Raw genomic sequence first — 21877 nt, 5'->3', positions numbered from 1 at the left:
GACAGGACACTGCCCGTTCCCGCAGCAGTTGCTGGTACATTATGGCAAAAGCAGAAAGAGCAGCAGTAGGAGAAACCGGGGCAAAAAAAATATATAAGGACATTTAACTTCTATTTATAAGGAAGATAGATTGGAGAGATTTAAGATCATTAATACAGTGGAGTGGGAATAGTTAGGAGATTTTGCTTTTCCTCTGAAGTAGCTTCCTTCTGAGCTGTCCCAAGATACCTAAAAACACTCTCTGGCACAAACCGCGTGGTCTCCGGTGTTGGGAGGGCTGATGCTCTGTCTCGCTGATCCAGAGTTCCTGTGGAGCAGCACCAAAGTAGGGGGAAAAAAAAGCTTTTGCAAGGCAGGGGTGAGCTGCAGAGCTCAGGACCAGCTCTGGGATGATCAGCAGAGATGCTCTTCTGGCAGCTGGGGTCAGGTTCAGACCCGTTGTCTCTGGGTGCTGGGGCTGCTGGTTGACGCGTCCTGCTCCTGCCCTGCACAGGTTTTTAAAGTAGCTGGATTTTGGCTTTGATTTAAAACAGGAAAACAGAAAGAAAATGAAGAGGGAGGAGTGAGCTCAGTTTTCACCTCATTTCAGGGTGCTGGGATGTAACTGGGCTCAAACCTGTGCTGTGGGCACCCAGGTGAAGAGGATGACTCCTGAGCCAGGGGGATGAGGGCTGGTGGAGAGGGGCTGGGGTGGGACTGCAGCTTCCCAGAGCTGGTATGTTGCCACTGTGAAAAACGATCGTTCTGTTTAAGTTGGAGGCTTTTTTGGTTTCTGGTGATCTCTTGTGCTACCCTGAAAATGCCTTAAGCCTGCATTGCTCAAAATAAAGCGGTTTGTTCCTCACAAGCAAAACAAACATGGGGATTTTTGCCTCTATCACCTTGCAGGGTCTGTGCTGGGCTTAAAGATTTTTTTGCCAATCCTCTGCAGGCGGTGACATTAAAATAAGTTACAGTATGAGGTGATACACCTCCTTTGCAGTGTCTGGACAAGTCATTGGAGTAGCTTCGCATCCCTGTCTGGTAGTTTGGCTTATTGTTGCTGTGATCTATTTAAGGGATTTTAGTTGATATTTTGCAGAAGGCTCTGTTGACTATGTGTTATTGACATATTCTTAGCTTAAAACCATTATCATGTGAAAGCCCTGGATTTAGAAACTAATTACAAGACATTAATAGCTAAGCCCGAAGAGCTAAGTCATGCAAATATTGCTATCTGTAAAGTTGAATATACAAAAACTGTTTGAACTGCTGACTTAGTAACTGGAGTCCAAAAGCAATCTGTAAGGTGGCAATAAATCTGAGCACAATCCTCCGCAATTGTTTTCTAATGTGTCCGTGAAATTAATGGCACAGTTATGAAAGTCGTATCAGGGAACATGGCTATTTTTTCCCCCAAGTAGGTTAATTACCACTAATGTAATTATTTTTGTACTGATTTTTATTTTAATCAAACATTGCATGAAACAATTTAGTTCAGAACAAATAGCTTATTGCAGAAATGTTTGTGGTGGTGAGAAAAAAAAAGGAGCGATGTTTAAATTCTGCACATATATTGAGTTACTTTATTCATTAACATGAACAATTATGTTAGGCCTTGTGAGACAGACTAAGCATTTTCTGGTAATGTTTGTTCTGTAGTGAACATAATGAGAATTTATATTGGGAACGGATCCCATCCCGCTGGCTCAAGGCACTTAAGAACTGGGTGATACGCAGGAGTTGGGGGAGCTCAGGGAGGAAGAGTTGGAGTCATCCTCTGGGCGAGAAGGATGCTGCATTGCCCTGTGCTTGTGGGGAAGGCACTGGATTTGGGAGGGATTCTTTTCTGGTTTTTTTTTTGGTTGGTTTTAGTTTTGGGTTTTGGGTTGTTTTCCCCTCTGTGCTGTGGTGACAGGGCAAAACATAGTGTCCTGCTCTAACCTAGTGGCTCTGTTGGTCCAAATACCATGGAACAGGGCCAGCTCTGAAGTTCTCAGCTCTTTTGAATGTCCTACAGTGACCCAGTTGTGGAGTTCAGTGGGGGTTTTTTGCCATTTATCAGATCAGTTCATCAGTGGATGAACTGTAATAGCACCAGTCTGCACATTATACTGTTGAAGCTGTGCCACTTAGGGTGATGGTAAGTGGATGATGGGCAGATACGTGATTTTTCAAGACATTAGACAGATCTGCCTGTATCATCTAGTGCGGTCTGGGGCTTGCATCCTTCCCAAACCTGGCAGAATTGTAATGGAGGAGTTTGTTGTGTCTCTCGGTACTGACTTGGTCAAGTGCTAAGTTCAAGATGCGAAATTGTGTAGAGAGTGTCTGGCTACAGCTGGAAGTGGTGTTGGTTTGGGAAAAATAAATTCCCAAATCTTCCGTGTGCTATTTCTATATCTGACTGAAATGGAACGTTCTATGTAAAAAAGCAACATTTGAGTTAAATGCAAGAATACTTGCTTATGATTTATGGAATTGTTTACTTACTGCTTTCTAGATTATGTTTAGCATTTTCAGATAATAAATTTTTGATTATGGGATAAGAGTTTATTGTATTTGCTTATAGAAACGTAGAATTTGTAATATATAGCACTCTTCCTCCATGGATCTCAAAGATTTCTGTAGGTCTTCATTATAACTATAATTGACAGCATTTCCAGCTTATAGGCTGGGAAATAGAGGAGAATGAAATGCTCTGCTGTTTAGTTTTTGTTGAAGGTCCTCTTACAGTAGTGGTGGACAAAAGTTATCCTTGCTGTTTTATAAGGATTTTATGATCCTGATCCTGAAACTCTGAACAAAATCTTTAAGTTTCCAGCTCATAGAGGCTAAAAGCATTGGGAAAAATTCAATGAATATAAGCAGGTTTAGATTTAAGGCAATGCAAGAAATGGCTGAATATAACAATTACTTGCCACAATAGAAGTCTTTTTTAGAACCAGGTTTTCAAAAGCTAAGTTATTTCAAGGAAACTGCTGTAAAACATTGAAGAAAGAAGGAGAGGAAAAAGGGGACAGAAAAGAAGTGCATCGGGCACAATCATTTGATCCTAAAGCAGCCAAATACGCAAATGAATGTTTTATTGCTTTTGTTTGCATTTCTGAAAGGAGTTATAAAACAATTTATTTCGAAGACAAAAAAAATTTCACAAATATTCTCTTCTGAGTGTGGAAAGTGTCTCCAGCAGCTTGACTCTGATCTCATCTCCCCGCGACAGGCTCTGGTGCCTGGTGGTTTGTCTGACAGGTGGTTTTCATTGTTAATTTTCTAGCCAGAAGCAGCAGAATGCTGCAAGTCTCTGTGAGGCCAGTGGTACAGAGTTAGCACGGTGTCATCCCAGAACACCAGAAAAAGGACTTTCCATAACTTTGCCTGCTCTTCTGTTTATCTCTTTAGAGGGATTCTTTTCTGGTTTTTTTTTTGGTTGGTTTTAGTTTTGGGTTTTGGGTTGTTTTCCCCTCTGTGCTGTGGTGACAGGGCAAAACATAGTGTCCTGCTCTAACCTAGTGGCTCTGTTGGTCCAAATACCATGGAACAGGGCCAGCTCTGAAGTTCTCAGCTCTTTTGAATGTCCTACAGTGACCCAGTTGTGGAGTTCAGTGGGGGTTTTTTGCCATTTATCAGATCAGTTCATCAGTGGATGAACTGTAATAGCACCAGTCTGCACATTATACTGTTGAAGCTGTGCCACTTAGGGTGATGGTAAGTGGATGATGGGCAGATACGTGATTTTTCAAGACATTAGACAGATCTGCCTGTATCATCTAGTGCGGTCTGGGGCTTGCATCCTTCCCAAACCTGGCAGAATTGTAATGGAGGAGTTTGTTGTGTCTCTCGGTACTGACTTGGTCAAGTGCTAAGTTCAAGATGCGAAATTGTGTAGAGAGTGTCTGGCTACAGCTGGAAGTGGTGTTGGTTTGGGAAAAATAAATTCCCAAATCTTCCGTGTGCTATTTCTATATCTGACTGAAATGGAACGTTCTATGTAAAAAAGCAACATTTGAGTTAAATGCAAGAATACTTGCTTATGATTTATGGAATTGTTTACTTACTGCTTTCTAGATTATGTTTAGCATTTTCAGATAATAAATTTTTGATTATGGGATAAGAGTTTATTGTATTTGCTTATAGAAACGTAGAATTTGTAATATATAGCACTCTTCCTCCATGGATCTCAAAGATTTCTGTAGGTCTTCATTATAACTATAATTGACAGCATTTCCAGCTTATAGGCTGGGAAATAGAGGAGAATGAAATGCTCTGCTGTTTAGTTTTTGTTGAAGGTCCTCTTACAGTAGTGGTGGACAAAAGTTATCCTTGCTGTTTTATAAGGATTTTATGATCCTGATCCTGAAACTCTGAACAAAATCTTTAAGTTTCCAGCTCATAGAGGCTAAAAGCATTGGGAAAAATTCAATGAATATAAGCAGGTTTAGATTTAAGGCAATGCAAGAAATGGCTGAATATAACAATTACTTGCCACAATAGAAGTCTTTTTTAGAACCAGGTTTTCAAAAGCTAAGTTATTTCAAGGAAACTGCTGTAAAACATTGAAGAAAGAAGGAGAGGAAAAAGGGGACAGAAAAGAAGTGCATCGGGCACAATCATTTGATCCTAAAGCAGCCAAATACGCAAATGAATGTTTTATTGCTTTTGTTTGCATTTCTGAAAGGAGTTATAAAACAATTTATTTCGAAGACAAAAAAAATTTCACAAATATTCTCTTCTGAGTGTGGAAAGTGTCTCCAGCAGCTTGACTCTGATCTCATCTCCCCGCGACAGGCTCTGGTGCCTGGTGGTTTGTCTGACAGGTGGTTTTCATTGTTAATTTTCTAGCCAGAAGCAGCAGAATGCTGCAAGTCTCTGTGAGGCCAGTGGTACAGAGTTAGCACGGTGTCATCCCAGGAGACCAGAAAAAGGACTTTCCATAATTTTGCCTGCTCTTCTGTTTATCTCTTTGCACACAGTATCTGTGCAGAATGAAGCACCGTTAGGCTGCCCTGACTACCCTGCAGTGCCATGGGATGTGTTTGAGAACATGGAAATTCATCCTTTTATAGTCATGAGGGGGGCGTGGGGGTACGATAACACATTCATAATTCTGTGGTTCTGTGGGATATTAACATCAAGAAGATGGTGAAAATCTTTTCATTGCTGGATCCAGCCCCATGCAGGTAGGATGCCTTTCTCATTTCACATCAGTGTGTGCTGTAAAAAGGGTGTCGAGTAACTTCTGGATTTAATAGTTATGATGGAAAACGGAGGCTCCAGACTGGATGGATGTGTCTCACTTTCTAGCTGTACAAACCTGGGTAAGTTTTAGGTAGCCTGCCTCATTCTACTTTTTGAAAGGGTCCTTGTGCATGCTCTTCCAGTTCAGTTAAATAAGTCTTGTATTCTCCTTTACCATCAGTATTCCTTCTGTAAGCAAACACACCTTCAGCTCAGCACAGTATGAAAGAAGAGTTCATGGATATGATTATTTTTTTCATAGTAAGTTGTGAATATTGAAGGTTAATGATGTTTCTCAAGCAGTGGCAGACCTCTAGAGTAGCTGTTATTGAGGGATTATTTTTATATTCACAGCAGAGACTATCGCTAGTATAGTGATAGAGCAGTGTGTGACTTCAGATTATTTTTTTTTTTTCAAATATATGAAATGAAGATGACACGGGATCTATTTTGAATTAAATTAGAAAAATGCAATTTAATCCTTCCGTTTAAGACTTGCAAACCCCAGTCTTCTGTATACATAAATAATCAAGGCAACTGATTCAAGAAACTCATCTTAGAATTTTTTACTTGTAGGGAAAATAGTGGAGCTTGTAAGCATTTAAGTAACCTAAAAAAAAAGAAAAACTGAAATTTTGCTTTTAATAACACTTATTCATGTCTGTCTGAGGTCATCAGGTTTTATATTTGGAAAAGCTATACGTTCACACCCAGTGAAGCAGGTGGAGCCACTGAAATTTTACTGGGCAGATGAGTTGGTGATTGGTGCAAAGAATTGGCACTGGGAATGCCAGAGCCTTCCCAGTGGTTCCAGTCTGGACTATTTCAGGGGGACTCCAACGCTAAACCTCCCTTGATCTTGGAAACTGCTTAGTGGCTTTAGTCTGGAGTATTTTGAAATGATTTGTGAGTCTAATTTTCTGCAGTACTTGGGAACCTTTTTGCACATACTTGGAAGCTTATGTTTCTTAAGACTGCAGGACAAGTGAGACTTTCCATTTCCTTAATGTAATCATTAATAATTTGCATTCCAAGAAGCATGTATGGTATTTCAAAAGTGGAATGTGACTTTGAAATGAAATACTATCGAATTATTACATTTTTCATTGATGACTATTTTCTTTGTCCTTCATATTTCTCACACAGCTCATACTGCAGCACTTGCCACCTTCTCACCGATTCCGTGCCTTATGTAGGACACATTTTCACCTCATTTAAAATATTGATCTGGTCAGTAGTAGTTCTGAGAAGGGAGCTCTCTTGTTCTGGTCTCGGTAAGAAGCCCCAAGATGTAGGTGCATGAAAAGCAGTTTTGTGAGTGTTGCCGCTGCCTTCCCTCAAGCCATTGCCGTGTTCTTACTAAATTTCATGAAAAAGGGGAGAGGTTTACCCTCTCCTGTTCTATCTGATGTTGTGTGTCATTCCACCAGAATTAGCTACTAATAACAATGAGAAATGAAGGCAGTAAATACATCATGAATCAGAGTCCTGTGTGAAGACACTAATGTGTGCAGTTCCTGGTGCTTTCCCAGGAGCCTACGACCGAGGAGGTTTCTCCATTTGGTTTCTCTCTGTTGTAGGTTCCCCCTTGGTTCTTCCCGTTTCCATTCCCACCCTGGGTGTCTGACAGTAGCATCTCAATAACCAGCCTCTTTCTGCTTCACCTGTCTTGTAGATCGATGAAATGCAGTGGGGCAGAGGAGTGCGTGAGGTCCCGTCCTCGGTCTGCAGCCTGCCTTGCAAGCCCGGGGAGAGGAAGAAGATGGTGAAGGGGATGCCGTGCTGCTGGCACTGTGAGCTCTGCGACGGCTACCAGTACCAGGCCGACGAGGTGACCTGTCTGCTCTGCTCCTACAACGAGCGGCCCAACGAGAACCGAACGGGGTGCCGTTCCATACCCATCGTCAAGCTGGAGTGGCACTCGCCCTGGGCTGTGATACCCGTCTTCTTGGCCATGCTGGGGATTATCGCCACCATTTTTGTCATGGCAACGTTCATCAGATACAACGACACTCCCATTGTCCGGGCTTCGGGGAGGGAGCTCAGCTACGTCCTGTTAACAGGGATATTTCTCTGCTACATCATCACGTTCCTGATGATCGCCAAACCCAACGTCGCCGTGTGCTCCTTCCGGCGTATCTTCTTGGGCCTGGGGATGTGCATCAGCTATGCAGCCCTCTTAACTAAAACAAACCGCATCTACCGCATATTTGAACAGGGCAAAAAGTCAGTGACAGCCCCCAGGCTTATAAGCCCCACGTCGCAGCTGGCGATCACCTCCAGTTTGATATCTGTTCAGCTTCTAGGTGTCTTTATTTGGTTTGCCGTTGACCCACCCAACATCATCATAGATTATGATGAGCAGAAAACTATGAACCCCGACCAAGCCAGAGGAGTTCTCAAATGTGACATTACGGATCTACAAATCATTTGTTCCTTGGGTTATAGCATTCTTCTAATGGTTACGTGTACTGTGTACGCCATCAAGACTCGGGGTGTCCCAGAGAATTTTAATGAAGCTAAGCCCATTGGATTCACTATGTACACTACCTGTATAGTATGGCTTGCCTTCATTCCAATATTTTTTGGCACTGCCCAGTCAGCCGAAAAGGTAGGTGAAAAATGAACAAACGTGCACCTGATGTATCAGGATTCATTGCAGTTCTAAATTATGTACTGATGTTCAGCTTTACATAGATTTTAAAACGAGCTATCCAGTTAGCTCATTACCGAGACGTGCACAATATATAGCACTATTTTCCTTCTCCATTTTGCTGGTGGGTTATTCATTTGATAAACTGGCAAATGATCAATAGCAATCATATTAGCCATTAGTTTTATTGTTGCATCCATTTCAATTGTATCTTTTCAGTTGGATAAGTGGGAATTAGCTGTCATATTGTCCAGAGAGAGGCATCTCTTATCTAAATCATTTGGAATACAAGATGTAAGCAAAAAAACTGTCAAAAAGCAGTGGCGTAGACTCCTGGGGCCCAATCTTGCTTGGAGATGTCTGTAATTTCAGAGTGGTTTGGCAAATACCTGTGACTCTAGTTTTAGGGAGAAATGAAAATATTTGGCTGTGCTGAACTGCCACCAGACTGTTTTACCCTCCCAGCCCTGACCCCATCTACTTCCCCCAGTGTTCTAGACATCATTAACCTCACCTCAAATGCTCTCCCACAGATCTTGCATGGATGCAGTAGCGTACTGTGAGTTATCCCCACTCACTGAACCCAAACTTTGCTGTGCACGAAGGAGCTTTGGTTTCTTGCTACCTTTTCCCCCCACTATTTTCATGTAACATTTGTTCTTTAACACAGGGCTTGGGCATGGTCATCGCTGTGGTTAAAATTATTGCACCTTTTAAATGTGTGAGCAAATTTCAGATCCCAGCTAACACATCCCATTCTGTGCCAGGGACATAATTTCCAAATTTGCAGTTATTAAACTTACGGATTATTGGAGAAAAATTGGAGGAGGACAGCGGTGTTGTTCAGGCAGGTCCATGGCTTTGGCTACAGGTCTCTTCCGTGGGAAGGTGCCTGCACCAGAACTTTGTCCTTTGTGAATCAGGAGGTTGGCTGTGCAGAGATTTGGGATTGTTTTGGCCTCGGTTCGCCGGTGGAAGGGGGGATCGCCCAGGAGGAAGCAGAGGTCGTGGAGATTTTCAGGTATCATCTCCCCCCTGCAATGGGCATTACAGACAGCCAGTGCGTCCCTGAAGGGAATTAATTTCCACTGGAAAGGAGGTCTGCCAAGTCTTACAGACGCTTCCAGCACCTCTGCTCTTCCTGTCGAGGGAGAGATAAGGAACAGTGTTAAGCAGCTTTAAAAGCAGTGGGTTTGGTTGGTGACTTTGCTCTGATGCAGGGAGTGCTTTGTGCTCCCTGCCTGGGCACGCTTCAGGCCGGCAGGTGACCGAGATGAAGTGCTTCAAATTGTTGTTTGCAAAGATTTAACCAGGCGATAGAAAGACCCAACGAATCTCAAAGGCTGCTGCCAGCGTTGACAATTGTGTGGGAGCAAAAACTGTAGGTTTCCCTGCAGTCAGAGAGCTGAATTACCCTGTCCTTCTTCGAAAGGATAAGATTCTTATACAAATTGTTGTAGGACAGCGAAAGAGATGGTGATTAACTGGATTTCACACAGACCACAGCAGAAGGTGCTGGGCAAAGCAAACAGCCCCTCACTGTGCTGTGCTTCAGCCCAGGGGAACCTAGGGATCATCCAGTGCCACCCCCTGCCCTGGGCAGGGACACCTCCCACCAGCCCAGGTTGCTCCAAGCCCCCTCCAACCTGGCCTTGAACCCCTCCAGGGATGGGGCAGCCACAGCTTCTCTGGGCAACCTGGGCCAGGCTCTCACCACCCTCACACCAAACAAGTTCTTCCCCACAGCTCAGCTCCATCTCCCCTCTTTCAGTGTCAAACCCTTCCCCCTCCTCTCCCTGATCCAGAGTCCCTCCCCATCTCTCCTGGAGCCCCTTGAAGGACTGGAAGGGGCTTTGCTTTTGGGGCTTTCTTCCCCCCTTCTGCTCTACACACAGAGGGAGCTGCGGGAGCTTTGCTGCTTTGCTTTCCTTCCCGTCTCTCTTTTCTTTCTGAGTGGGGGTGAGGGGGTTGTACTTTTTTGTGATTGCTACTGATTTCCTGTCAGATATTTTCTCCGGGAAATATTGTGTTTAAGCTTAGCCACGCAGGGCTCTGCTGAAATGGAAATTGCACCTGCTGAAAATCTCATGCAACACAATCTTTTAAACTGGGAAATGGCGTTATATATAATGTTGAGATTTTCATTGTATGGATTTATTTTATTTTATCAATAAGTACAAGCATAATGTTGTTTGGTAGGAAGCATATCGAAAATACCTGCCTTGTTCAGTGTAGGAAATAACAAGCACCACAACAAGAAGAAGAAGGAGAAGTGTGCTGCAAGGACTGCAGAAAAGGCAGGTGATTCAAGCCGTAGCATTTGCAGCAGATGGGAGAGGCAGCGTGGTTTGGGGAAGGCCAGGTACTGGTGTCTGTGCTACAGGGTGGAGATAAAACCTTCAGTGTATGGGAGGTGGCACATGGAAAAAGCAAATTCCTGACCTTTTCACAGCTTGCATTTACTCAGCCAGTTTCTTTGTCCGCTATCTGAAAACTCAGAAAACACATGGTCGGTTATAATTTATAGGCTTCGTCTGGTGATGCTGTTTCCAGTGGGTGAGGAATATGGTTGTCCTTACCTTGTTCCACCACTCTTTGTGTTTCTTTGGCTTTGATGCACCAGTCACGTAGCCATTGCTCCTTACCTGCGAGTTGCTGCTGTTGTCTAGGTTTTGGGGGTTGTGTTTCAGGGTGGAGTGGTTTTGTCTTTTCCTGTAACTATTCATATATATTCTAAAATGCTGATATAACCTTTGAGGCCTGGGACACAGTTCTGGGGGCTGGAATCGTGCCACGTCTTTGTGCAGAAAGATCCTTCATTTAGTCTGTATTTGGTAGAAAGCCACTAAATATAGAGAGGAGTCTCTACAAAGAGGGTCACTTACTGTCCAACTCTGAGCAGCTCCTAATGATCAAAACCATCATCAGCTGAAAGGTCAGGGGGTTAGGGGGGTCGAGGATGGGGGACCACATCCATCCCCACCTACTGCCCAGCTCTTGCCTTGGTTTTGCTCAGCTTGTTAACCCGAAGGTTTGGAGAGGGGCTGTAGGGATGAAACGCTGCCTTCACGCTCCCAGTGTAATTGTTTTTGACAACAAAACTATTTTAAATTCTCCGCAGATCTGTGGGTATCTTATCAGCAACAAAGTGGCCTCAAAGAGCTGTTAAACCAATTATAGGAGTCATAGCTCCACGGCAGAGTCAATACAAAGTGGCACTTGAAAAGAGCAGAGATTGCTCGGTAAGGTCAGGCGAGGCACGGGGAAATCAATAAGCCAAATTGAGTCAAAATTTTAGAGTATGGGAGGGGAGGGGTGGGAGGGGAATGTGTGTGGTGTGGGAACACGTCCTGTGGGAACCTGCGCCCCACACCCTCTGCCCCACATTAATTAGTCCCTGCAGCCTCTTGGTGGGTTCTTCATCCACTTTTGCTTTGATAATCTGTTTCTTCCAGCGGCAGGGACTGCAGGAAGGGATTGCGGGGGCTGATGGGGACGCGGTCCCCGTGCTCTGTCCCTGCAGTGCCTGGGGACCCCCCCTCTGTCCCACCCTGGGGACGCTGTGGTGGGGACACCCACCTGCTCCTTCCATGGGAAGGATGGTCCCTGGCTTCAGGAGATGGGTTTGAGATTAACCTGGTTTCACAAAGTCATGTGTCTTCTTGTCTTGGGTTCTTTTTATTTTTATTGTTTTCCTTTTACAGATACCGTAAAAAACAAGAGCATGGCAGGGCATGTGATTTGCTCTAGCACATCCTGGAAACATCACTTCATAGGTGGCAGTAATAGTTTATTTTTTATTATTAGTCTCACTCGTAATGTAAATATTTTTAAACCTTCCACCGTTGCGGATTTCCACAGGCAATACTTCCATGGTAAAAGCAAAGTGAAGGGGGAAAAGCAGCTGTGGTTATATCAATCTGATACGTAGAGTTCTTAAAATACTGGTTGGCTTTTTCTGTATATGAAAGTCAATGTATTGTTAGGAAAGACAATACTTTTCAACGGTTCTTATTACCATTTTTTTTTAACCTTTGTCATGTGATGTAGTTGTATTTATGATCAAGTGAATATTGAAAGGCACCTGAGACAGGGGGATAGAGGCACAGCACCCAGCCCCTCATCCTCACGGACATCCTCAGCCCGTGCCCTTGGGAGCAGCAGGGACAGAGTTAGCATCCTTCCCAGGGGCTTCATCCCTCTCCTCCTCCTTGGTTGCAGGAGAATCTCCCAAGAAGGCAGCTGAGATAAAAAGTACGTCCTAAATTTAAAGTAAGCGTTTGAAAGAATCTCTTTTTTTTTTTAAACAATATTTGCTCAGGAAAGATGCAGCAGGAGCTGTTGACTTTGGGCATCTTGGTGGTGGTATGGAGATGGTGTTGGTATGAAGATAAATAGTGTGGAAGGAATTGCCCGTGCCCTTGGTTAGGGTGGGTTTTTTCTTGCCACTGTGTTCTCCCTTCCTTCTAACAAAGCTCAGCTATAATTATGAAGGACTATGAGCTCACAGGCTATTTTCTTCCCCTATAGCTATTTAGTATTACCATATATATAAATATTTATAGTTTTGTTGCTTAAATTAAATTTCCTGAGTCCCTAGAATGTAATACTGAAAAATTAGATGCCCTTTAATGGCAGACCTGAATATCCATCTGCGTTATCTACCCCGGAGTCCAGGTGGGTACTTGGTGTGCCCTAAACCCAAGGCTGCTCTGCGTTCCCCCACGTTTGGCCGTTCCTCAGGCTGACGGGGTCCCTCGTTAGTGCCGGGACACGTGGGGCTTCCCACCAGCCTGCTCCTCACATCCCGCAGGAGGAACGCCGTTCGGAAACTTGCCAGAGCTGTAACCGTTAGATTAAAAGAAATCATTGTCTCCACAGGTTTGAAGTCTGTGTCTGTAGTCTTTTAACTATGTACAGATGTGGTTGTGTACGTTGAATATTCCCCTAAGATCTTATTTTCTCAAATTATGTCATTGAACTAATATAGAGGGATATGTCATCATTATATTTTTATGTTTCACAGATATTTTATTGCCTCGTAGCTGTGATTACTTTTATTTAGTAATTGCTAAGATTAAAATAATACATTTCTGGATATGTCTACAAGCTGGTGATAACTGTCAACGTGCGCCTGAATATATTCTCCAAATGGGATTTTCTTCTTGAAGTATTTTCAGGACTTTTTTCTAGCTAAAAAAGTTATAATCCTGACTCTGAACGAGGGAGGATGGTTTCTTGGCCAGTGTAGTCTTCCTGCCTGGGAGCTTTATTCATCCCAGAATGAAGAGAAGTGGGGAACACTTGACCTTGCAGTCATCGTTCCCCATCAGCTTATTTTGGCATCCAGACTGCACGAACCCTGGGTTGTAAAGGTTTTTTTTTATTGTAATACAACCACTGTGAAACATGAAGTCCTTAATCCCTTCTGCTTTTCCACCTTCCTTCTTGTTTCTCTATTTTTATGATGCCCATTTTATTCAAATCAATAAGCAAGGCAGGTCCGGTATATTTGGCAGCAACATTTTTACTTATTGTGTTGAATGTTACATAAATACTATAATTTGAAGGCACACGCAAAGTGGATTCTTATTCAGATTAAATAATGTCACATTAACATGGTAGCACTTCAGTATATGTTCTATTTTTTGGTGAAACGAAGTTACCCTTCAATTCTCTGTAACACAAATACCGATTAACCAGGTAGGACACACATTTATTTTCTCCCCTGGGAAGGCTTGAGATGACAGTTGCTATAGCAACTCCATATAGGTGGATTTGGGAGTTATGAGGATTTTAATGCAGCATTTGTTGGAGTTTTATACTGTTGGATGGTGGAGAAAATCGGGCTTTGAGGCTCACAGGGAATGTGACTTTGAATCTACCAGAATTTGGGGCTTACACAAGGAAAGTTGTGAATTGTAGCTTTTGTTTAAAGAAGTGTTCTAGTAATAGCACCTGTGTATAACTCATCAGCCACAGATATTAATTTCTGTCATTGATATGCTTTCAGTTCGCCCATCGCTTCGTTCTATCAGGGATCTGCATGTTCAGATACTCAAGTTCTTAGTTTTATCCAGCCTCCAGATTGTATCTCTGGGAAAACCAAAGAATTAATGATCTGACGTTAGAGTTGTCCTGAGACAAGCCTGAACTGAACAGCACCTTCACTTAATTTCAGTTAAGGGCCTCCAGGCTGGAGCACTGAGATCTGGAGATCCTCCAAGAAAAGGAGTGTACAATGAAGTCCATTTTTGTGGAATATTGGGCTATTGACAGTGAGTACATAGTATTTCATTTTAATTGAGAGAAAATGAAATGTTCTTTGAAATCTAGAAATTAAATAATCAGGGGATATTTTTTTTTTTGTGATAACCTTTATTACAAAAGTGATCCTGGTGACCTGCATTTTTATCAGGTTATGCAAGAGCACTGCTGTGAAAGTATGTAAAAAACCTCGTGAATGCCATTAAGTGTCAATAGAATTTCAAAGTTAATTTCTATAGAACTAATCAAAAATCTTAAACGTAATTTCTCAGTAATGTTCTCAATGAGATTTATTATATTATCTTCTGTGTTCATTTTGTCTTCCAAGTGGAAAGGGATGCTGTTAGGAGTGAAAAAAAATAGCACAAAAGGCTTATAACACGTCATTGCTACTAATGATCTAACCTTCAAAATAAAAATAATCAGTATTTACGTATGCATCATTGAAGCAGTGAGGGCTACAGGAATTTTGAGTTCTGGAGTCATTGACCTTTTACCACTTGCTTGTTTCTCTGTCCCTGGGCTTTTGGTGGGTGGTTTCATCCCTAAACAAGCAGACACTCATACACCCAGCAGTTACTGAATATTGTTGGCTTATGGCCTTTATTGCAGCTTTTAAAACTCCCACAGGAGAGTGCAGCTCAGGAAAAATAGAATAGTGCTGACTGGACTTCTTCCCAGTGCTTCCTGATGGCTTAGGGAATTAGATGGCCTCGTTAGGAATACCTGCCCCATCTCCCTCTGCTTAGTAGGCTGCTGCAAGGAGAAGGAGGAAAAGGAAAGGAGAAAAAGGAAAGAAAGAAAAGGAAATGAGGAAATGGAAAGAAAGAAAAGGAAAGGAAAAATATAAGAAGTGAAGCAAAATTCAGTGGTTCAATATCCAGCACTTGGGATTTCTGGAAATACCATACCCTACCACCTCGGTGTAGCAGCGAGAAGTGTGGTTATTTGTCACATTTATTTGACGTGATGGGAAATGGCTTAGGGGTCACAAAGAGAAAGCCAAATTAAAGCTTAGATAGAAAAAGTTGTTTGACTGGTCATGGCCAGAAAGGACGAGCGACCAGGACCTGGCTCTAGAACATCCGAGTGCAATCTCATTTACGCCAATGGAGCTGCATTTTCCTACACCAGATTTGTGACTCAGTACTTCAAAAGGACTTTGAGTCACTTTTGTAAAGTATTAAATATTTCCTGAAATTTTGCTACTCTCTGAAGTGAGACCAAAATGTTAATATGTGTTGCCATGAAATTTCTTGTAATTGCATTTCTATGCTGGGTAGAAAACAACAAGTGGTGAGAAAATATCTCTGTATATTTAAATGTGTTTTAAAAGCTTTAATTTTTACTTATTTCTGGAGCTATATGATGATTCTGGATTTTTATCCACCGCTAATTTTGCCAGGCAAAGATGGGAGTGTTTCAGAAGCGAGTACAATAATAACAGTAATAACAGTTCCTTGCATGCAGAAGAAACCTAAAGCGTCTTACAGGTGGGTTTAGAAACTACAAGTTAGATGCACTGAACCAGCTGGTACGTAGCAATTTTATCCACGCTCAGAAATATAGTTTAAGGCAGGCAGGTGTGGTAGTGCTATATGTGTTCTCAGGCTGTGCTCATCACTGGGGTGTGCTGAGAGCCCTCCAGGATCACATTAACCACATTAATAACAGCATCATCAAGTGGGGAACATGGGGCAATTCAAACTGGGCAGAAGCTAATCAGCTAGGGTTTGGGCAGGATGTGGGTGTTGACACCTGTGCTCTTCACAGAGGCATCTTCAGTGACTGGAAGAATGAAAACGTTTTGGTGCTAAATACACCTCCCATGGAGCTGCATCGTATTCCCAAGTCAGGGCTCTTCTGGAAGAGGGATTTCTCCCTGTGCTTGGTCCTGCTCGGGAGATCTCCCATCCAAGCATCAGACTCTGTTCAGCACCTTCCCAGTTCAGCCAAGCCAGTGAAAGGCTGTAGGAGCCGCTAAAATTGCAGATCTGTGTTGTCTCTATTGTCAAGGCAGGTATTTAAAGCAAGGTAACAGGAAAAAGTGCATGCTCAGGGTGAAATACGGGATGATTAGAGTAATTAGATCCTCCTCAGAAGACCATAAATTAATGGTGATTATGCTTCTTGAAACAACAGAAGCATAAGGTACATCTAACATTGATCTGTTTTATCACATTTGCTGCATTGTAATGCTCCTTTAATGTTAATATGTACTTTTGTAGTAAAATCTAATTGAAAACACAGAGCAGGCAGAGCCCAAGGCCACAATCATGTTCCACATAATTACCTAAGGAGGAGGGTGTACATTTCCAATGAAGGGATGCCACCAACCGTTAGCCAGGTATAAGCCGTGCAGTCATTGTGCTCCTGCTCCTGCAGTAATAGCCTTACAGGAGTATATAGGTGAAAGCTAAGAGATAATTAACAATCAATTCATTTCGTGAAATTTTCAATTATTGAAGCAGGTATCTTCATAATGGAGTAATAATACTACATTTACATTTGTATGTGGCTGTCTCATAACGGAGATGTATTCATTTAAGCAGAAATTACTTTAAGTTAGCAACCCTGCGGTAGTTCTGCAGTCTCCGAGGGACTCTTTGAAGCCTGTGAGCACGCTGCTTTGATGTCTGATGTAGAAAGTGAGGGGTCTCTTCGCTGTGATAATTCTAGCTTTTTCCATTCCCTTCTGTGGTGAGGAGAGAGGAAAAACATCTGATTCGGCAGATGGAAGAAGAAATGGGGCCCAGGAAGGAGCAGGCAGTATAGAGGGGAAAACACTCCCCACCCAAACGTGGGCAGAGCCAGCAGGTCTGTGACCAGGGGCACGACGTGACAAGGCTGCCAAATTCCCTGCTGTGTCCTGGGGTCTCCCTCTCGGGACCACTTGAAGAGACAAAAAATCTGTCTCTGAAAATACCTTCCCCTTGGAGAGAAACTGCAGGTCTCTGAGAACCTGCCAGGCAGGGCGTGCTGCCGCAGGCACCGGCTTGGGGGAGGAAGGGGATGTTCTGGGGCAAACCCATAAATTAATAACTTTTTACTGGCATTTGAGGAGAACCAGACAGTTTTTCCACGACGCTGGTGCAGCCCCAAGCAGCCTATCCTTGCAGCAGGGGGGAAACATGGGCTCCTCCTCCCCAGCCTTCTGCGTTTGGATTTTGCCCCAGTAACCAAGAGCCACAAGGTATGAACATTTGGGAATATTTTTTAATGCCTTTTTCCATCCCTTGTTCTGAGCCCCAGGAGTGGCAGAATTGGTCCCTCACTCTCCAGGCACGTGTGTGATGCACAACTGCCACTGTCCTGTGTCCTTACTTCAAAAAGATGCCAAGGAAAAATCTGGAAGGAGGGCATCTCTTTGCTCTGTGATTTCTAGTGCATACTTTGCTGCCTCCGGCGAAAAAACGACATAATTTTTAAAGGGAAAAAATGTGTGGGTGTTTAATGCACAGTGTTGACATGTACTTTTTTGGTTCTTTATTTTTTTTTTGAGCAAACGTAGAACTGCCAGGAGAGTTTTACATATGAAAAGCAATCTCTGCATAGGCCCCTGTCAGTGTTACCCAACAGTTTTTATCTGCAGCATAAACTGACAACACCTCAACATGAAATAATTGTGGTTCCATTGAGTCCAGAAGAGTAATTACGTTGTTGATGAAACTTTTCTCTTTGCTTGCCTTTTGATATCTCTGTGATGTCAAACCCACTTGAGCTGACAACATAATTTCTCCCGCAGCGCTGTTGCATCGACCATGCAACTGCTCTTGGGTGCTACTGGGGGATTTTTTTTGAGCTCGCTGTGTTTCAGCGCTGGCAACAGTAAAAATTCAGTCTTGCAAAGCCCTGTTCTGCACTGCTGAACAGTGAGAGCAGTCACCTGCAACTCAAGGTAGCTTCGTATATGAGCAAGGGGTAACTGGATAATTATAAAATAGCTCTTCAAAGTTAGTTTACAGGAAGTAATCATTACATTACTTCATTTGCTCAGAACAAGGAAGGGTAAATTTATTAGAAACATAGAGTTTCAATTTGTGGTAATGTATTGTAATGGTTACTTTGAATTTCCTGTGTATGTGAGGCTTGAGATAAGTACATTACACAGATGATGTGGCTTCCCAGAGGTAGTGATATATTCCTGCTCCCCTCATTCTCTTCCAGCATGCATTTCTGGGGGGAGTCCTGTTTCAGGGGTTCAGGTGGGATGAGTTTGGGCTGTACTGAAAGGTCATTCCCCGTGCTAAACTCTGCAGGATTTTTCCCCAAGGGGTGGCCAGAGGATGGTGAGCTCTGCTGGGTCCGTGCGATGTGCAGTGCAGCTTGGTTTTTGCTGCAGAAAACCTCAGTTCCCATTAATGCTCCTTTGTTTGAACGAGACTTAATCATCTTTTCAGAAAAATCCTGTAGATCATGGCTAACATTGTAAGCCAAATGCTAGGAACTGAAGTAGCATTTTGTGAGAGCAGTTCATAACCAGTTTCTGAACCCCATGGGTATTGTAGAAACATAATAATGTTATTTTGAGTAAGAAATAATGGCTGCTGATTCTAAGCTCATCCAGGAACAAAAAGAAAAGCATGAAGAGCTTATTCAATACAATGTAAGTTATGCAGATGTTTCTCAATTTTCTGTCTGAACTTCTGTGCTGGTGTCAGGGTTTCATTTGATCAGCCCGTTTCAGCAGAAAGAATGGGTCCTTGAGCACTTTGTCATTGCCCAGGAATGGCTGATGGGAGCAGCCTGCCAAGGGCACGGGATCAAGGACCCTTGTCAGGCTCCCAGGGAAGGAGCATCCTTTATTGCCCATACTCAGGTCACACCTTCAGAGCTAATTTGTTCTTCTGTTCATTTTGGAATAAACAGAAACAAAAGAGAAGCAGAGCTGCTGGGAGAGAGTCAGTCAGCTGAAGTTTTGCCATTGATTTGTGAGCTGAGATTGCGGGACAGGCATCGCAGAGCAGGGACTTCAATGCACAGTACAACTGTCTTCCCCTGCACCACACCCATGAGGAAAGAAGGGAGAATGCCAAGTTTGGAGGCAGCAGTTCAGCTGCTGTTTTACAAGAAATGCCAAAATGACCTTTCTACAATCAGTAAAAAATCCGAAGTTGCAGGGACTGGAAAGGAGATCTCTCCATCGCAAAGCAAAACCTCCCTTGATCATAGAGATGGTTGCAGTTTGCATTGAATAAGATCCTGTAACACAAAAATGTCAGGTCCTCTGTGCATACCAGTGAGCTAAATATAGCTGGATTTGCAGAGGAAGAAAACAGCTATTCTTGAAAGTGCATTTTCAGTCTAGCAAGGCCAATTTAATGCAAAGCAAAAAAATAGGTTTCAATATACGTAAGTGACGAACGCAAAAATATTGACCTGAAGGATTTATTTGTTGTTTTAAATGGTTTAAGCAGGCATGTAATAATAATAAAAGTAGAAACCATCATACTCAGTCAAAGAAATTGCCTTGTATTTTGTCTTTGAGGCATAAGCTTAGCAGAAGGTTAAAGAAAACAACAATGAATTCTCGTAGACTGAAGCAAAAATGTAGTGTCCCCAGTGTACCCCATCAAAAGTGATTTGGGGCATGTTTATACTTTTGCATTTTGAATAATGGCTTTTTTTTTTCTAAAGTCTGTGTATGTATTCATCAAAAACAGTTCAGCAAAAGACTCTGGTGAGGATCCCTCCTTGCCGTGCAGCAGAGCTGGGGGCTCCCGCAGGGCCGGTTGTGCTGTGTCTGTCGTTCCATGGCTTGTGGGGCGTTGGGCACTGGGGAAGGACCACAGCCACCAGCAGGACACGTCCCGTGGTCCCTGGTGACCTCACCCTGCGGTGGCTGAGCTGCCCTGACACTGTTCCACCTGGCTGTGGAGGGCTGGAGGTGTCCCTGCTGCCAGCGAGCACAAGCAGAGCCCTGTGCGGTGCCTGGTACAGAGATGTCACCGGTTCCCACCCCCATCCCACTTCCCAGGCAGCTTTAGAAACCCGGGATGTTGTTTACACGGCAGAAAGCAGCTGAGAACTATTGTCAGAGGATCGATACCTTATGACAAATGAAAAGCCTCTCAAAGAGAAAAAGGTTAGTCTGCGACTGCCAAAACAAAGATGCCTACAAGCATATACACGAGGAGCTGCTCTGATGCACGGGCGAGGAGACAAATTGGAAGAGAAAAGGGAACCTAAGGGAAGAGATCAGAGAGAGATTATTTTGTTACTGTTTTTCCTCCTGTTAAAGAAGGGGTCTCGCTGGGGAAGTGCTCTCTGCTCAACGTGTCTGAGCGAAGCTGCAGGAGGCGGGAGGTGCAGCCACCAAGGTGAAGCTCTCCTGAACCCTGCATCCCTCACACCACCCCGGAGGGCTCCTGGGTGCAGGAGCCAGGTCTTGGCTTTGCCTGTAGCTGTGGCATAGTCACCCCCACGGTCAGGAGTGATGCCAGGTGAGTATGATACCCTGTGCAGATAAGGGACAAGAAAAACAAGACCTTTTCCTTCTGCAGTTTGGTGGTGTCATGGTTTCAGCTGGGCTGGAGTTGGTTTCTCGCTGAGCAGCTGGTGCCGTGCTGTGGTTTGGGTTTGGGATGGGAACAGGGTCAATAGCGAATGGGTTTGGTTGTTGCTGAGCTTTCAAGGCCGTTTCTGCCCCTCACTTGTGCTGGAGGGGCACAAGAAATTGTGAGGGAGCCCTGCTTTCCTGGGGATGGCTGAACACCCACCTGATGATGAGAAGCAGAGAATTGATTCCTTTCTTTGCTTTGCTTGTGTGAGTGGCTTTTGCTCTACCTGTTAAACTGTCTTTATCTCAGCCCCCAGATTTTCTCACTTTTACTCTACCAGTTCTCTCCCCCATCCCAGCCTGGGGAGCAAGAGAGTGGCTGCGTGGTCATATATGCCACCTGGGGTTAAACCATGATGGGGTTCCATCAGTGATATCATTTTCATCATCCGTGCAGAAAATGACATCATTTCCATCTTGAACTCTGTCTTTTCTGTTGCTGACATGCCCATCTCTGTATTCTCTCAGCAGCAGAGACTGAAGATCCATGATTTCTTTCCCAAAGTGGTTAGTGGGGGCTGTGAAAAGGGTAGCAGCAAGACCCAGATCCCTAATCTGGCAGCTATTTCCCAGGGAAGTCTCCGTGGCTGGGGTCAGGTGCAGTGGGCAGAAGAGCCTTGTTGACCTCTTTAATTGTCCAGGCTTTATGAAGGGTTTTTCAGGTTTAGCACTCTTCAGCTAATGATGTCAGGCGCTTCACCCAGAGATTACTCAATCTGTGCTGGCATTTGGCCTTTAAATGGCTGAAATATCTGCGGTGACAAAACCCGGAGTGGGGGGAATGAGGTGAAACTCCTATTTACAAAGACCAGGTTACTCGCTCAGCAATAACCGCTTTCCTTACACTGCTAATTGCCCATTAAACGCCAGCCAGCCATTAACTGCCTCTGCCAGAGCAGGGAAACCTGAGGTTTCACCTTGCCCGTGCCCCCGAGGCATATGGTTTTGCCATTTAGGTAAGGTTCGTGTTGTGTTTATAACAACTGAAAAATAGTGTATGTATTTTAAACTGAGTATCTCGGCATTCACAGGATCTTCATTGGACTCACAGGTAAAAGAGAGATTAAAAGGATGCAGAGGGAGTAGGAGGACAAAATATGTGCTGAACAATATGCTATCATCTTCCTCTTGTTCCCTGTGATTTACATTTTCAACATCAGAGCAACCTGTAATGTTTAATG

General features: G+C 43.6%; 1 protein-coding gene across 2 annotated transcripts in view; it reads left to right on the top strand.

Annotated features, from left to right (window-relative positions):
* The window catches only part of GRM7 (glutamate receptor, metabotropic 7), a 292383-nt gene that overhangs the window by 219081 nt on the left and 51425 nt on the right, over positions 1 to 21877 (top strand). For both annotated transcript variants that reach the window (XM_014946806.1, XM_014946805.1), the window contains exon 8: positions 6893 to 7828. In XM_014946806.1, the coding sequence (XP_014802292.1) occupies positions 6893 to 7828 (936 nt within the window). The remainder of the gene's footprint in view (positions 1 to 6892; positions 7829 to 21877) is intronic.

The sequence above is a fragment of the Calidris pugnax genome, unplaced genomic scaffold, assembly GCF_001431845.1.
Source record: "Calidris pugnax isolate Ruff unplaced genomic scaffold, ASM143184v1 scaffold81, whole genome shotgun sequence".
NCBI classification, from domain to species: domain Eukaryota; kingdom Metazoa; phylum Chordata; class Aves; order Charadriiformes; family Scolopacidae; genus Calidris; species Calidris pugnax.
Note: the sequence above shows the minus strand (reverse complement) of the source record. Positions and strands in the feature narration are given on the sequence as shown.